Raw genomic sequence first — 12,716 nt, 5'->3', positions numbered from 1 at the left:
CCCTACCCAGGTGAACTCGTTAAAAAATATTGGATTCAGACTTGACAGCGAACTTGAGGACCAAATTCATCAACTGTGGTCTGACGGGTTAGCATTTTTAAAGGCTCTAAGAAAGTTTGACCCATTCATCCCACAAGAATTTTGTTATCGCCACTTAGTGTCCTGATTCTGTCTCGCCAGAGCTACAAGGGCAGCACCTAACTAGGCTTGAGTGCAACCCAGTTTAAAAAGCTTCAATGTGTCTTAGATACGGCAGTGAAGCCAAATTAAGGTCTCTGCAAACCTGACCACATGTTGGCATCTCACAGAGCACTGTATGGGCTGCTGGTCCAACTTAAAGGGTTTTTGTATGGTTCACAGGACCCTTCTCTGAACATGTTCCAAATTTCTATTCAATACTTTAAATCCTCAGGTTCCCTCCCAGATCCTCCTGGATGGGCTGTCTTGCCATATTCTAAGAAAACCCAATATAGATGAAGGATTTTCTGAGTTCCGAATGCTCAACATAGGAACATACTATAATTGATGTCAAGGATACACCTATCCTCTTCAACGATACTCAGTCACAGATTTGGGGCTAGCATTCACAATCAGACTGTTGAGAGTACCTAATTTAATTGCTTTGGCTGTATAATGGTTGTTGGGCATGGGCAGCATTATCCGATATTGTGGGGATACACTTGCCATAATGGTATGAGTTGATGTGTCGTTATATGTGACACTGTTTGATACTCAGATGTCATACGATGATGGCATTTTGCTCTGTTACAAAATGAAGTCTTTAAGTTAAATCCAAAAAGGGGAGGACACAAGGATTGGGCTTTGACATAGGAACAATACGCAGCCACAATATAATGATTCAGTGCAGACTGCCTCTATACTTACTGTTTCAGTGATATTTTCCTTCCTGTGTTGGTATACTCAGACATGTCTAGATGCCTGTTCGTTGTGCACTTGAGAGACTGATGATTTCGCCTCCAACAGACGGACTCAATGTAGTAGATTCAAGAAGAAAAATCATAAAACAAAAATAAAAAAAGATGCTCTTGTTCTGATAGGGGCCTCTCCAGTCTATAGCTTCTCTCCGGCTGGCTCAGTTATCATTGTGTCCTGTCTTGTGTACAGTTCTAGTGCCAAGATGCCCCTGGGCGAAAGAGGCACTTAACTAATAAATAACTGAAATTAAAACAAATAGCCATGCAAAACCTACACTGAACTCTCTGCAAAGCCCTCTGATGGCCTACGCAAAAGCCACTTCAACTGCGATACAGTCCTCGTGGTGACTACATAAGCATCAGTTTATTCAAAATGTCTAGTACCCTTGTTTCCTTTGTTTACTGATATGCTGTGGGAGCGAAAAGAAGCTCCCACTGGGCTTTATCACTTATCACCTGAAGTTCACTTCTGCTGAAGGTGTACATGCTGACCGCATTGTCACTGACCAGAGGGTCAGTCATGGGAAAGAGAACTGATATGCTATTAAACGGTTTCGAGCTGTATTGTCGTAAGCAATTCCCACCTACCCTATGACTGGAGTGAACCAAGCAAGTGAACTCTGTTCCAGCTTCACACTTACAGTGTACGCCAGAGAGAGTACAGGAGCCACGGGGAAGGCAGAGAACCAACTCACGGCCCACCACAGTCATAGGATGGCTGGCTCTGGCGCCAAGGAGATGGGCTCCCACAACCACGTTCTCAGTTGGTTGAATCAGGAGATCTAGGCTATTATCTCGACTTCTGCACTAATCCATCCTGCCTGATTCCTAAGCAGATCACTGGTCCTGCCTTTGCTAACTACAAACACCTGCCAAAACAGGAGCATGAGAAACAGCCTGGCTCTGTATGTTAAGCAATGTATAACAAATGTAATATATGTTTATGGGCATTCAGATATACATTCTTTCCTAGTTTCCCTGGAAACAGACACTGCAATGTTTTCTCTGACAATGCTGTTACTCACAGGTAATAATCCCACAAACAGCATTTTCGAGTTCCTTTTCATTTATTAAGTAGTTGCCGTGCTGATAGGATTCAGAATTGAATGAACACATTCTGAAGCATAAAAGGTAACATTTGGAGACGTAAAGTGGTGACACAAAATCAGGGACTTAAGGGGAAACCAGATAGTACTCCCAGGGTCAGGTGTGAGTGGGCACAGAGGAGGGTCCCTGAGGCCTCAGAAGAAAGACGTTTACCAAGATCTTAAAGCCATAAAGGCAGCTAAGCAAAGGAGGGATATACATCAATAGTGTATAGAAAGATTATCGACCTGATCCAGATGAAGTGAGTATTCTGCTATCAGTAAGATTACCTTTCACTTTGTAGATATCTCACCTGATTTGAGTCCCTTTAGTAACGTGTACTAACTACTTTTTTATAAGAAACAAATATATTTTACAAAAAATCCACCTGCTCCACCTATCAGTTTCTCTACCATTGGCTTCTCCCATTTCCCCTCTCAACAAAACCCCACCCCAAACTGTCATTTCCCCATTTAAAGGACACACAATCCCGAATCAGTCAGACTAAACCCCTGGGCTCCTACCTCGTTCTGAGAAGGGATTCACTTTTCTGATGGTGGTTTGCTTGCTCTTGGTAAGTCTATGAACGCTTGCTTTACTCACAGTATTTCTACTTGTGCAACGGGCAAACAAATGTGGCCTGGCATTGCCCGCTACTTATGCACCAGCACTGGGCGTCTGTAGCCTTTGTTTTAGCACTTGCAAGCACGGTCTGGTCTAAACACTTGTGATTCATGCACAACTGCACTGACCTCTTGCAGTACGGTTATCCTTTTTTTTGCTCCAGGATGTTTCTTTATGCCCCAGTCCTTGTTTCCGTGGTTTTTTCCTACTCTAGTACTTACGTTTCAAGGCTGCCTCCAGAACGTGTAACTTTTATCCTGCAACGCTAGTCCAGCTTTTGCAAACTAGAATATTTAACTGATACTTGCAATTTCAGACGAACACTTACAAGCCCAAATATTCCACTACAATAACTTTTTCTCTCTATAATGACTTCCAGAAGTTTTTTTAGTATGTTTTGTGACGTTTTCCTGTGGTGCTGATTGGCACCAGTTTCCAGCTGCCACTCTTAAAAACTCATGCTACTACTGCAGCAGAGAATCAGACGGCTCTAAAGGGTCCTTATTTCAAGAAAATTAAAGTTCAAACCATGTGTCCAGCAATAGACAAAACCAGTGACTGAAAATCGGATCACTCTATAGGTTAATTCATACTTTACGAAGGTTAAAGTTCAAATCCTCTGCCCAGCCCTGGTCAACACCACAGCTTCTCTGTCAACGCCCAAGAAACTGACAACACAGTTCACAAACCATCATTCACAAATTAGTGGCCGCACGATAGGACACACCTCTTCCGATCAGTCTCCATCTTCTGTAAGAAACTGAAATTGAACCTACTCACCTAATTTCACTTTTGTTAACTGAGGTAACTAGTCATTTGTGCAGGAGCGTTATGTGGCTGCTTTAAACAATCTGCGCCACCCTTCCAAATGTGCACTGTGCAGTGTTATCTCAACAGTAACTGGGAGATGAGTCAAATATTCATTATCACACATACTAAGGCCATAACTAATTACTCCATGGAGAATATAATTATTCATGACGACCATACTTAGAAAAACCACAAAAGGATGTTTTGGACAGGCTCCCAGTACTTTTGGGATACATATGCCACAGACTGCAAAACTCAAATCTTCAGGTGGCTTCTTGTGAAAGGTTTTCAGTTATTTTTACTTGTAAACGGTTTTCCATCGCAAGAGGACATGTCTACATTTTGCAGAGGCCCCGGGCTGGCATATTAGGAAACTGAAAGAAAGTCATGCAGGGCCAAGTTAACCTCAGTCGCATGCTGACAAAAGACTGTCACTCGCCAGACCTTTCTGGGCTTTGGGAGATATTGCCCTTTGGGGACATCGCTCCAATTTTCCAAAAGGTCAGTACTGATTCTAAGGTGAATACGATACAGTGCCATGTTGATGGTCCAGCATGGCATCTGAAAGGGTGCCAGCACACAGCCCTGGAAATGTCGTCACCCAATAAGCACTGCAACAAAAGATCAGAAATTATTAGTTTCTACAAAATGTTAATGGAGCTACTCACTCTTTGGGTGGGTTGAGGTCTTCCGGTCTGGCCTCGAAGAACTGGAGGACATCTTCACACTGAGAGATGTATCGTGGGAGCTGGATCAGAGACTGCACATGGACGATATAAAACGGTCAGGCAATGAATAACATAAACATTAAATTAAGATGTTCATCCACAATCTGAATAACATTCCAGTGACCAATCAGAGGGAAAAGTGGGTGAATCTATCAACAATAGAGATGCTTAGGTAATCAACTGTTAAGAGGTTGTAATCCCCACACAAACAACTTAGCCTCTCGTTCTTCTGAGGCTATTAAAAGAGTACTGTTGAGTTGTGTAATTGTAACACCTGTTGTAGTGCTAGAAAACAGCAAGACTGACAGCATAGCATATTAATATAACCTATCTTATCACTCTCATAAAATTGTACTCATTGTATAGTGCTTGAACAATTCCGTCAAGCTAGCGCCTACGTTTTAGCCCCACCCCTTAATGAAGACCTCTACTTCAGATCCACCCTTTTAAACAGGGTCTTGCTCCCAGTTACCCCGGGACCTTGGGTCTCTGCACTTAAATTCCATCTTTAGCCAGGTCATAGACTCAGTCACCCTCTAACAAGCATTTGTAGCCCAGTGCTCTCCTGGTGCCAGGATCTCTACCTAACATGCAACTCCACCAGCCTGTCGAAGGAAATGACCTATCGGTAAACCCAAGAATTTCATAACAAGCCCAACACTAAGAAAACAGTTTTCCTCTAGACTAGGAGCTCTCTGCTTCAAAGCAGGAAGTGGAAGTAACTCCTATGGTGCTTACCTTGCAGTACTCGTCTATAGGTACCAGCCGACGAACTGCAACGTCTCGAATGTGACTTCTTCTGAAGAGGATTTTGCCTGCAGCATTAAAAAAGAACCAATGAAGAGACGTTCTGTGTATGCATTAACAGATATCTATACTGTAGCAACACTGTGCTGAGCAATGAAGAAAGAGGAGCCTCCATAAGGAGGTCAAAGTACCCGCATAAGGAGGAATAGGGAGATTACTTGACAAGCTGGGACATCCGAAGGCCCAGTAGCGCCAAGGCAAGCATGGCCAAAAGCGTGCTTCTCCCATTTATTTGATTTACTCTACCCTTCTATTAGATGTCCAAATCTGAAGTAAAAACGTGTGATTTCCCCAACTATCTGTCGGAAGTAGACTGTAATGTGCCACAAGTTAAGAGTCTTTGAAACAGCAACACGACAATGCTGGGCATACATTTCTAGTACTTTATAATTACCTCAAGCTGCCAGCGTAAATTGTCTAATGCATAATAAAAGCTACAAATTTGCGACATTCTGGTTTACTATGTGCATTTTTTATCATTCTATTACAATTGTTTACAATTGTAAAATTAACTTTCGGCAATTCTGCATGCCATGACTCATGTAAACATCAAAATAATTCAACAAGCAGTTGTTAAGCCAATAAGTCATGCCTTTGGGATGTGTTGGCTTTGCCAAGTGTTTTCAATGATTCCGTGTGACTTGGCTAAACATTTAAGAGCTATAATGTAGTTGCAACATTACATAGTTGTCTGCACCATGCACACCTACAAAATGGACTGGTTGGTGCTTTTTTTCTCCAAGATAGATTTGTTAAAAAAAAAAAAGGGGGGGGGGGGAGTGCAAAAGCATTTTTTTAAAAGCAGGCGTGGTAAGCAGCACAGAGGGTACAGGTAGGGCACCAGAAAGGTGCATTGAAACAAACATGGAAAGTTGGGTGGGAAGTATACAAGTGAGGGAGAACAATGTGGAGAGGACAAGAGAGGGAGAACAATGTGGAGAGGAAAAGAGAGGCACACAAGCAAGAAATAGGACTGTGGAGATGTTGGTGAAGCTATGGGGAGAAAGTAATGTAGGGAGAGAAGCACATGAAGGAGAACACAAAACACCCTGGTGAGAAAGCAACACAGAGTGAATCAGAGGGGGGAAGATGATGGACAGCTTGAAAACATATGTACTCCCATGAAGTGTCCAACAATTAGTGTCTCAAAAGTAAGCAGAGAAAGGGCGTAAGTAGCTAGGCTGTGTTCCAGGGGACGGACAAACACAATACCTCATACAGGCTAACAAATAAAAAAACAAGCATACAAGGGTGACAAGAAAACCAACTAATAGCAAGCATGGGGCAGGCTCTGAACCAAGGAATAGATTTTTGTAAACAGACAGCTTGTGCTGTGTGATAGGCGAGATCTAAAAAGGCTAGATATGCATGGGAAACACTCAAACAAAGGTAAAGTTGGTGGACCACCTAACATTTTTAGGTAAAGAGGAGGCAAGCAGTGACCAACCTAGATGCACATGGCTTTAAATCCAGTTGAATTCAAAACTAAAATGAGGGCAATTTTAGCCAATATTAACTTCTCAAAATCTTTTTTTTTCAGTGATGTCAAGATATACCCTACTCAGCTCCAACGTAGGGAGGAACCAACCAGGCCACTGAAAATCTGATGATGACTGACAGAGAAATTGATACAAAGATAAATATATCTTACATTTCTAATTTATGCACCACTAGTTACAACTTACATTTATAATTTATGCACCACCTTCAATTTACTATAAGTCATGCACCTCCATACACATTCTTCTCGCATCAGTTGCCACACTACATTAAATATAACACGCCACTCTACCACGCACTGTGTTCTGAGAAAATATGTAATTTAAATTATACTGCTATGTTTTCACAAGCCATATTATTATATATAATACGCAAGGGTATTACTAGTAAAAGGAGAAACACCAAGATACAGTTAATGTAGAGTGGAGTAACTTCGATTGTAGTTTTGTAGAGTCAGATGTTGTGGAGTCGACAGGCATAGAGTTGAGAAGGCTGTCAGAGAATGGCATCAAGTGGAGTAGAGTGGTGTACATGCGGTGTAGCGGCCCAAAGTGTGATATGGTGCTGTACACTGGCACAGGCTGTAGTAGAATGTTGTAGAGTGCAGTTTCATAGAGCACAATAGTGTTGTAGAGTGGAGTGACATACACTGGAGTGGTGTACAGCAGCTAAACTGTCATACAGTGTAGTTGAGAGGAGTGGTGGAGTGTAGAGTGGAAAAAGTGTCACAGTGGAGGGAAGTTTCATATAGAACCATTCTATGAAGTGTAGTACATTGTAGTGGCGTAGCATACAGTGGAGGAAAGTGTTATAGAGTGGAGTGGCATGGCAAACAATGGAGTGGTATGCCGTGTTGTAGAGTGTGTGAAACTGTGATAGAGAGGAGTACAATGTAGTGGAATAGAGTAGAGTACAGTGTTGTACAGTGTAGTGAGTTAGAGTAGACTAGAATGTGCTACAGTGGAGTGGAAAAAAGTGTTGTGGAATTGTGTTGGCATGCAGTGCCATTGAGTGGAGTAGCATACAGTGGAATCTTGTAAAGTGGATTGTGGAAGAGTGACGTGCCGTCCAGTGGAGTGGCATACACTGGAGTAACAGACAGCGGTGTTGTGCATGGTGGAGAGTCATTGACTGAACTGGCATACAGTGGAGTGGGGTAGAGTGTAATAGTATACAGTGTAGTTGGGTATCGCAGATTGGCATACAGTGGAGCCCCTTAAAGATAAACAGCATACAGTGGAGAGGTGAAGAGTGGAGTGGCATAGATTGAGTGTGGTAGAGTATAATAGCACACAGTGGAGTAGCGTAGAGTGGTGAGGTGTACAGTGGAGTGTGTCCAGTGGAGTGAGGTACAGTATAGTGACATACAGCACAACAGCGTAAAGTGGAGAGGTGTAGAGTGAAATAGCAAATAAATTGATTGTGTACAGTGCAGTGGTGTACAGTGGAGTATCCTACAGTAGAAGAGCGTACAGTGGAGTTTTGTAGAGTGTTGTGACTTAGAATTGGAAGGCATACAGTGGAGTGGCGTACAGTGAAACAGCGCAAAATTGAGTTTTGTAGCGTGTACAGCAGAGAGCCGAGGAACGTGCAGCAGAGTAACGTTCAGTGGATTGGTGAAGAGTGGATTTGCTTACAATGGAGTGTGGTAGAATGTAATAGCATACAGTGGCGTAGCATAGAGTGGAGCAGCATACAGTGAAGTGAGGTATATTATAGTGGCATTCAGTAAAACAGCATTGAGTGGAGTGTCAGAGTGGGGGGTTTACAAAGGGATAGTGTCTAGCAGAGTGGCGTACAGTGGAGTGGCATACAGTGGGGTTGCACAGAGTGAAAGAGTGTAGAGTGGATTGGCCTACAGTGTAGTGGCGAAGACTGGAGTGGCATCCGGTGGAATAGCATACAGAGGAGTGGTGTACAGTTCAGCAGCATAGATCAGAGTGTATTAGAATGGACTGGCATACAGTGGAATAGTGTAGAGTGGAGTGTCAGAGTGTAGTGTAGTCGTGTAGAGTGGACTGGCACAGAGGGGAGTTTGGTATAGTATAGCAGCATACAGTGGAAAAGCACAGTGTACAGTGGCATAGAGTTGAGTAGCATACAGTGGAGTGGCTTACAGCAGAATAGTATTCACTGGTCTGGGGCAGAGTAGCGGAGAGTGGAGTGGCATAGAGTGGAATAGTATACAGTGGGGTGGCATACACAGGAGTAGTGTAGACTGGGTGAGGTACAGTGAAGTAGTTTACGGTGGAATAGCGTACAATGGTGTGACATAATAGCGTGGAGTGCCACAGAGTGGAGTGTTGTAGAGTGCAGTGGAATACAGTGGAATAGCATAGACTGTAGTGGCATTGCAAAGAGTGATGTAGAGTGGAGTGGCATATAGTGAAGTAGTGTAGAATACATTGCTGTCAAGCTTCATACATCGGAATAGTGTAGAGTGTAGTGGTTAGTGACGTGAAGGGCCATTGAGTGTAATAACGGAGAGTGGAGTGGCATGGAGAGGAGTGTGGTAATTGCAACAGACGTAGCATGAAAGTGTGTGAACTTGGATGTAGATTTAAATTGTCAGGAATATACATTATGGGGTGTAAATGATAATTTTTAGTAGTATGTGTGAATATTTTAAGTAGTGTTATGTAGCCATTTAGCGATTCCCAATGGGGTCACAAATGACCTACCCCATTAATATTCATGAGGTAGGTCACAATTTGCAAGCCCATTGGAAATAGCTGCACTCACAGGGATGATGGCCTGCTGGGGACTGTCTGCAACTGCTTTTTAAATAAAGCATTTTTTTTTAAATGCATCCTGTTTTCCTTATAGGATTTCAAACAAAAAAATGAAAACTTTTCTTTTAATTTTTTCCAGAGTAGACCGTGGTCCGAGGGACCACTATATGCTCTGAAACAATATTTTTCCTTGCATTCACAAAAGGGAAGGGGTCTGTGGGAACCCTTCCCATTTGCGTACGGGTTACCACCAACTTAAGATTGGTGGTAACTATGATTGTTTTGTGACCGCATTTACGGTCTCAAACAATCTTACATGGACCTGCGACTTGCTAGTATGAAGGGATGGCCTTGGCACGCCCCTTCCAAATAGCGACTCCCAAAAATATTTTGCAATTCAGTAATGGATTACCGATCGCAAAAGGGAGTCTGTAAATCCAGAAATGCTTTTTTCTGGTCGCAAACTGTCTTATTCTGCAAATCAGACCGTTTGCAACCAGTAAAATGCATTGTACATCTGGCTTTATGTTATCTATTATGCCACACTACACCATATTAAGTTCACAGTATACAATGGTTGATATGGATGAGAAGTCAGTATGTGATTGGCTGATGGCAGTGTTTACCAAGGATAAAAGGCAGCCATATAGTTTTCACCACACCACCAACCTAATACTCATATCTGAAAGCGTAACGCAGAACAAAGCCATGGTGTACCTAAAAACAACATGGCTGCCTTTACCATGTATAAATGCTGCCCTTAGCCAATCACATAATGACTTGTCATTGCTATGTACCATGGTACTCTGTGAAATATCGTAAAATTTCAGGAAAGTACCATGCCGAAAGATATCATTAAGTTAAAATGCCTTACAACTTAACAAATACTTACCCTACTTACCTGCAGTACCCAAAAGGATCGTCTGGGCATCACAAGGTGTATCATGCCAAATTCCATTCAGTTCTGTCCAGCTGTTTTCATGCTACACATGAGTACAAAATCTGTGGGAAATGCAGTAGTGCCCAAATGCATTTTGGGATCCCACTTGTCGGACCTCCACACAACTTTCCATATTTTGCGAATAAAGAAGGAGTAATATGTCTGCAAAGTTTTGTACAGATTCATCAAACAGGCACAAAGTTATTACTGCTGAAAAATCTGAGCATTTCCTATCTCTGTTAATCCTAACTATAACTACATTGTGGCTATCTCAATTCTGTTGTATATATATATATATATATATATATATATATATGTATATATATATATATATATATATACACAGACATTGCATACTATGTGATGCTGAAGTGCTTACTCACACAAGAAGCATGCTACACTGCGCAGGGTGGGTAGTTTAAAGTGTTATCTTGTGGTGCATGATTAATCAGAGAGGTGTTCTTATCTTGTCTTAGGACGCAGTGCTTAATGGTATAATAGATGGGGTTGTTAGAGCTAGGAGAGGATGATCAATTGTTTTGGCTGGTGGTAGAGATTATCTCTGCAGATCCTTAGAAGTTACGTCTCTTCATCCAGTGATTTTCTGTGCAGACTGCAGCAGAAGGGTCTTCTTTAAAAAGGAGACCCAGCGCACCTAAGTGCAAGCAAAGTAAATAAACGTTTTTAAAGCGAACATACAAAAATACAGTCTAAAAAGCACACTTTACAAGAGGTTTGTCAGTGAAGGGAAATTATTTTTAAGTAAAAGTGAACAATATGGAAATTGGAGCGAACTATTGGGTAAAGTGGGCTGACCCATTGCCCGATGCTGTGGTGGGCGGAAGCAAAACATGAATAGCAATTCAACAAACCAGTGAAAGTGCCGTACTGATTAAAAGCCCCTCTACGTATGTCTATTATGTATATTTTTAGGGTGAGCATGGCAGCGCACAAGTGCTGCTTTCCCAACGTGTTGGTATGTATCTGGGCTTTTAGCAACGCCCACCTCACGCCCATCACTACCACTCGTTTGTGGGCTTGCCTTTCAAAAATCCTTTGATGACATTGGTAAATGGTTTACTTTTGCTCCTCCTTGGGGAGGTTTTGTTGCCGCCTTGACCATCGCCCCTGTTACATGGCTAATTGCACGTTTGCCATTAAGTTTGACTGCGAGAGAACTTGTTTTTCCTTTTGTGCGTCTCTTCACGCTGATGCTCATGGCGGCCGTGGCGCTTCGAATTGGCTTGCTTATGTGACACCGTTTTACTTTTAATTTTCAGTTTATGTTCTAGAAAAGTTCAGTTAGGAGTTTACAACGCTAATCGCTCTAACTCGAGCGAATGCGAGAACCATTGCATTGCAAATGCTTGTTTTTGGTTTTTTTTTAAGAGAGCAATAGTCTGGTGAGACTGAATCAAATGTCAGACCTAAAAACAAAGTAACTTTCGCCAAAGTGTGGGTCCGTTAATATAAAAGGGCATTGTCCAATATGGCCTCAATGCAGGAAGCTGTCAGTTAAAGATGCAAAGAAGCCGAGCTAAAATGTTTGTGACACTGACTATTGTTCTTCAACAATGATATCTCGGGCATGTTGGATACTGTTAGTTTCAACACGGTACTTGTCTGTTGCTTTTAAAAGCTTGCCGTCTACAATGGTGATTGACATCCCAGACCCGAGACAGAACTTCTGTTTCCAGGAGCTACCTGTTTTTCTTTTATTCGTAACCCGAGGTATAGCTCTGCTGTCTTAGGCCTGTATACCTGCGACAGCAAGCCAACACTGCGAGCCCGGACTACCCTGACTGCATGTAGACAATGCGTTACCAGGGGAGGGCTGGAAGAGGCTGGTGCATAACTCCATCTTTTCATAACGTGAGGTACAGCTTTGCTGTCAGTAGCCCAAGCCTGTAAGAGTTCTGAATCTGATGGATGCCACTGCTGCCCAACGTAAGAGCTATGCAACCCAAACACCGGACACTTCTAAGTTACCCACATTTCAAAAACCGTTTCTAAGAACGAGTAAATTAACACCTTGGTTACTAACGCAGAAAGGGACGAATTAAATTACGCCATAGATAGACTCCTGGATACGTTTGATTCTGAAATAAAAGTGTTACCTCAGCATCTATGCTTTTTTTTTTCAATTTGTAACAATGAGTGATTGCATGAACTACACATCAAACGGAGTAAATAGGGCTTAAGATCATGCCATGTTATCAGAGCTCTGTGCCCGGCAAATCTCCGAGCCCTGGGGTATAACGCGGCTGCCCGTGTCTGAGTCTCTCAGATCAGAATAACCTGAGGGATGTTTCCGCTGTCACTATGTCTGAGCGCACAGGATCCCTGGAATCCTAAACAGTGATGTAACTGAGAATAAGAGAGGTTCAGGTGCTCACCCATTTCAGTGGGTGTGGTGATGGAGGCGGGGCTTGGGATGGGGTTGGGGGATGGGGTTAGGGGAGGGGCTTGGGTGTGGCTTGGAGCACGACGAGGTGGATTTTCAAGGAGTGCATCAGCGGTGACTGGGAATCTTTGAAAGTCGTGGTTGCAATGC

The 12,716-nt window shown here is 42.7% G+C and overlaps 1 protein-coding gene across 2 annotated transcripts in view; it reads right to left on the bottom strand.

The window, feature by feature from the left end:
- The window catches only part of SH3PXD2B (SH3 and PX domains 2B), a 291,253-nt gene that overhangs the window by 108,253 nt on the left and 170,284 nt on the right, over nt 1-12,716 (bottom strand). For both annotated transcript variants that reach the window (XM_069244643.1, XM_069244644.1), the window contains exons 4-5: nt 4,922-4,998; nt 4,124-4,215 (exon numbers count right to left, since the gene is read on the bottom strand). In XM_069244643.1, the coding sequence (XP_069100744.1) occupies nt 4,124-4,215; nt 4,922-4,998 (169 nt within the window). The remainder of the gene's footprint in view (nt 1-4,123; nt 4,216-4,921; nt 4,999-12,716) is intronic.

Source organism: Pleurodeles waltl, chromosome 7 (assembly GCF_031143425.1).
Source record: "Pleurodeles waltl isolate 20211129_DDA chromosome 7, aPleWal1.hap1.20221129, whole genome shotgun sequence".
Lineage (NCBI taxonomy): Eukaryota > Metazoa > Chordata > Amphibia > Caudata > Salamandridae > Pleurodeles > Pleurodeles waltl.
Note: the sequence above shows the minus strand (reverse complement) of the source record. Positions and strands in the feature narration are given on the sequence as shown.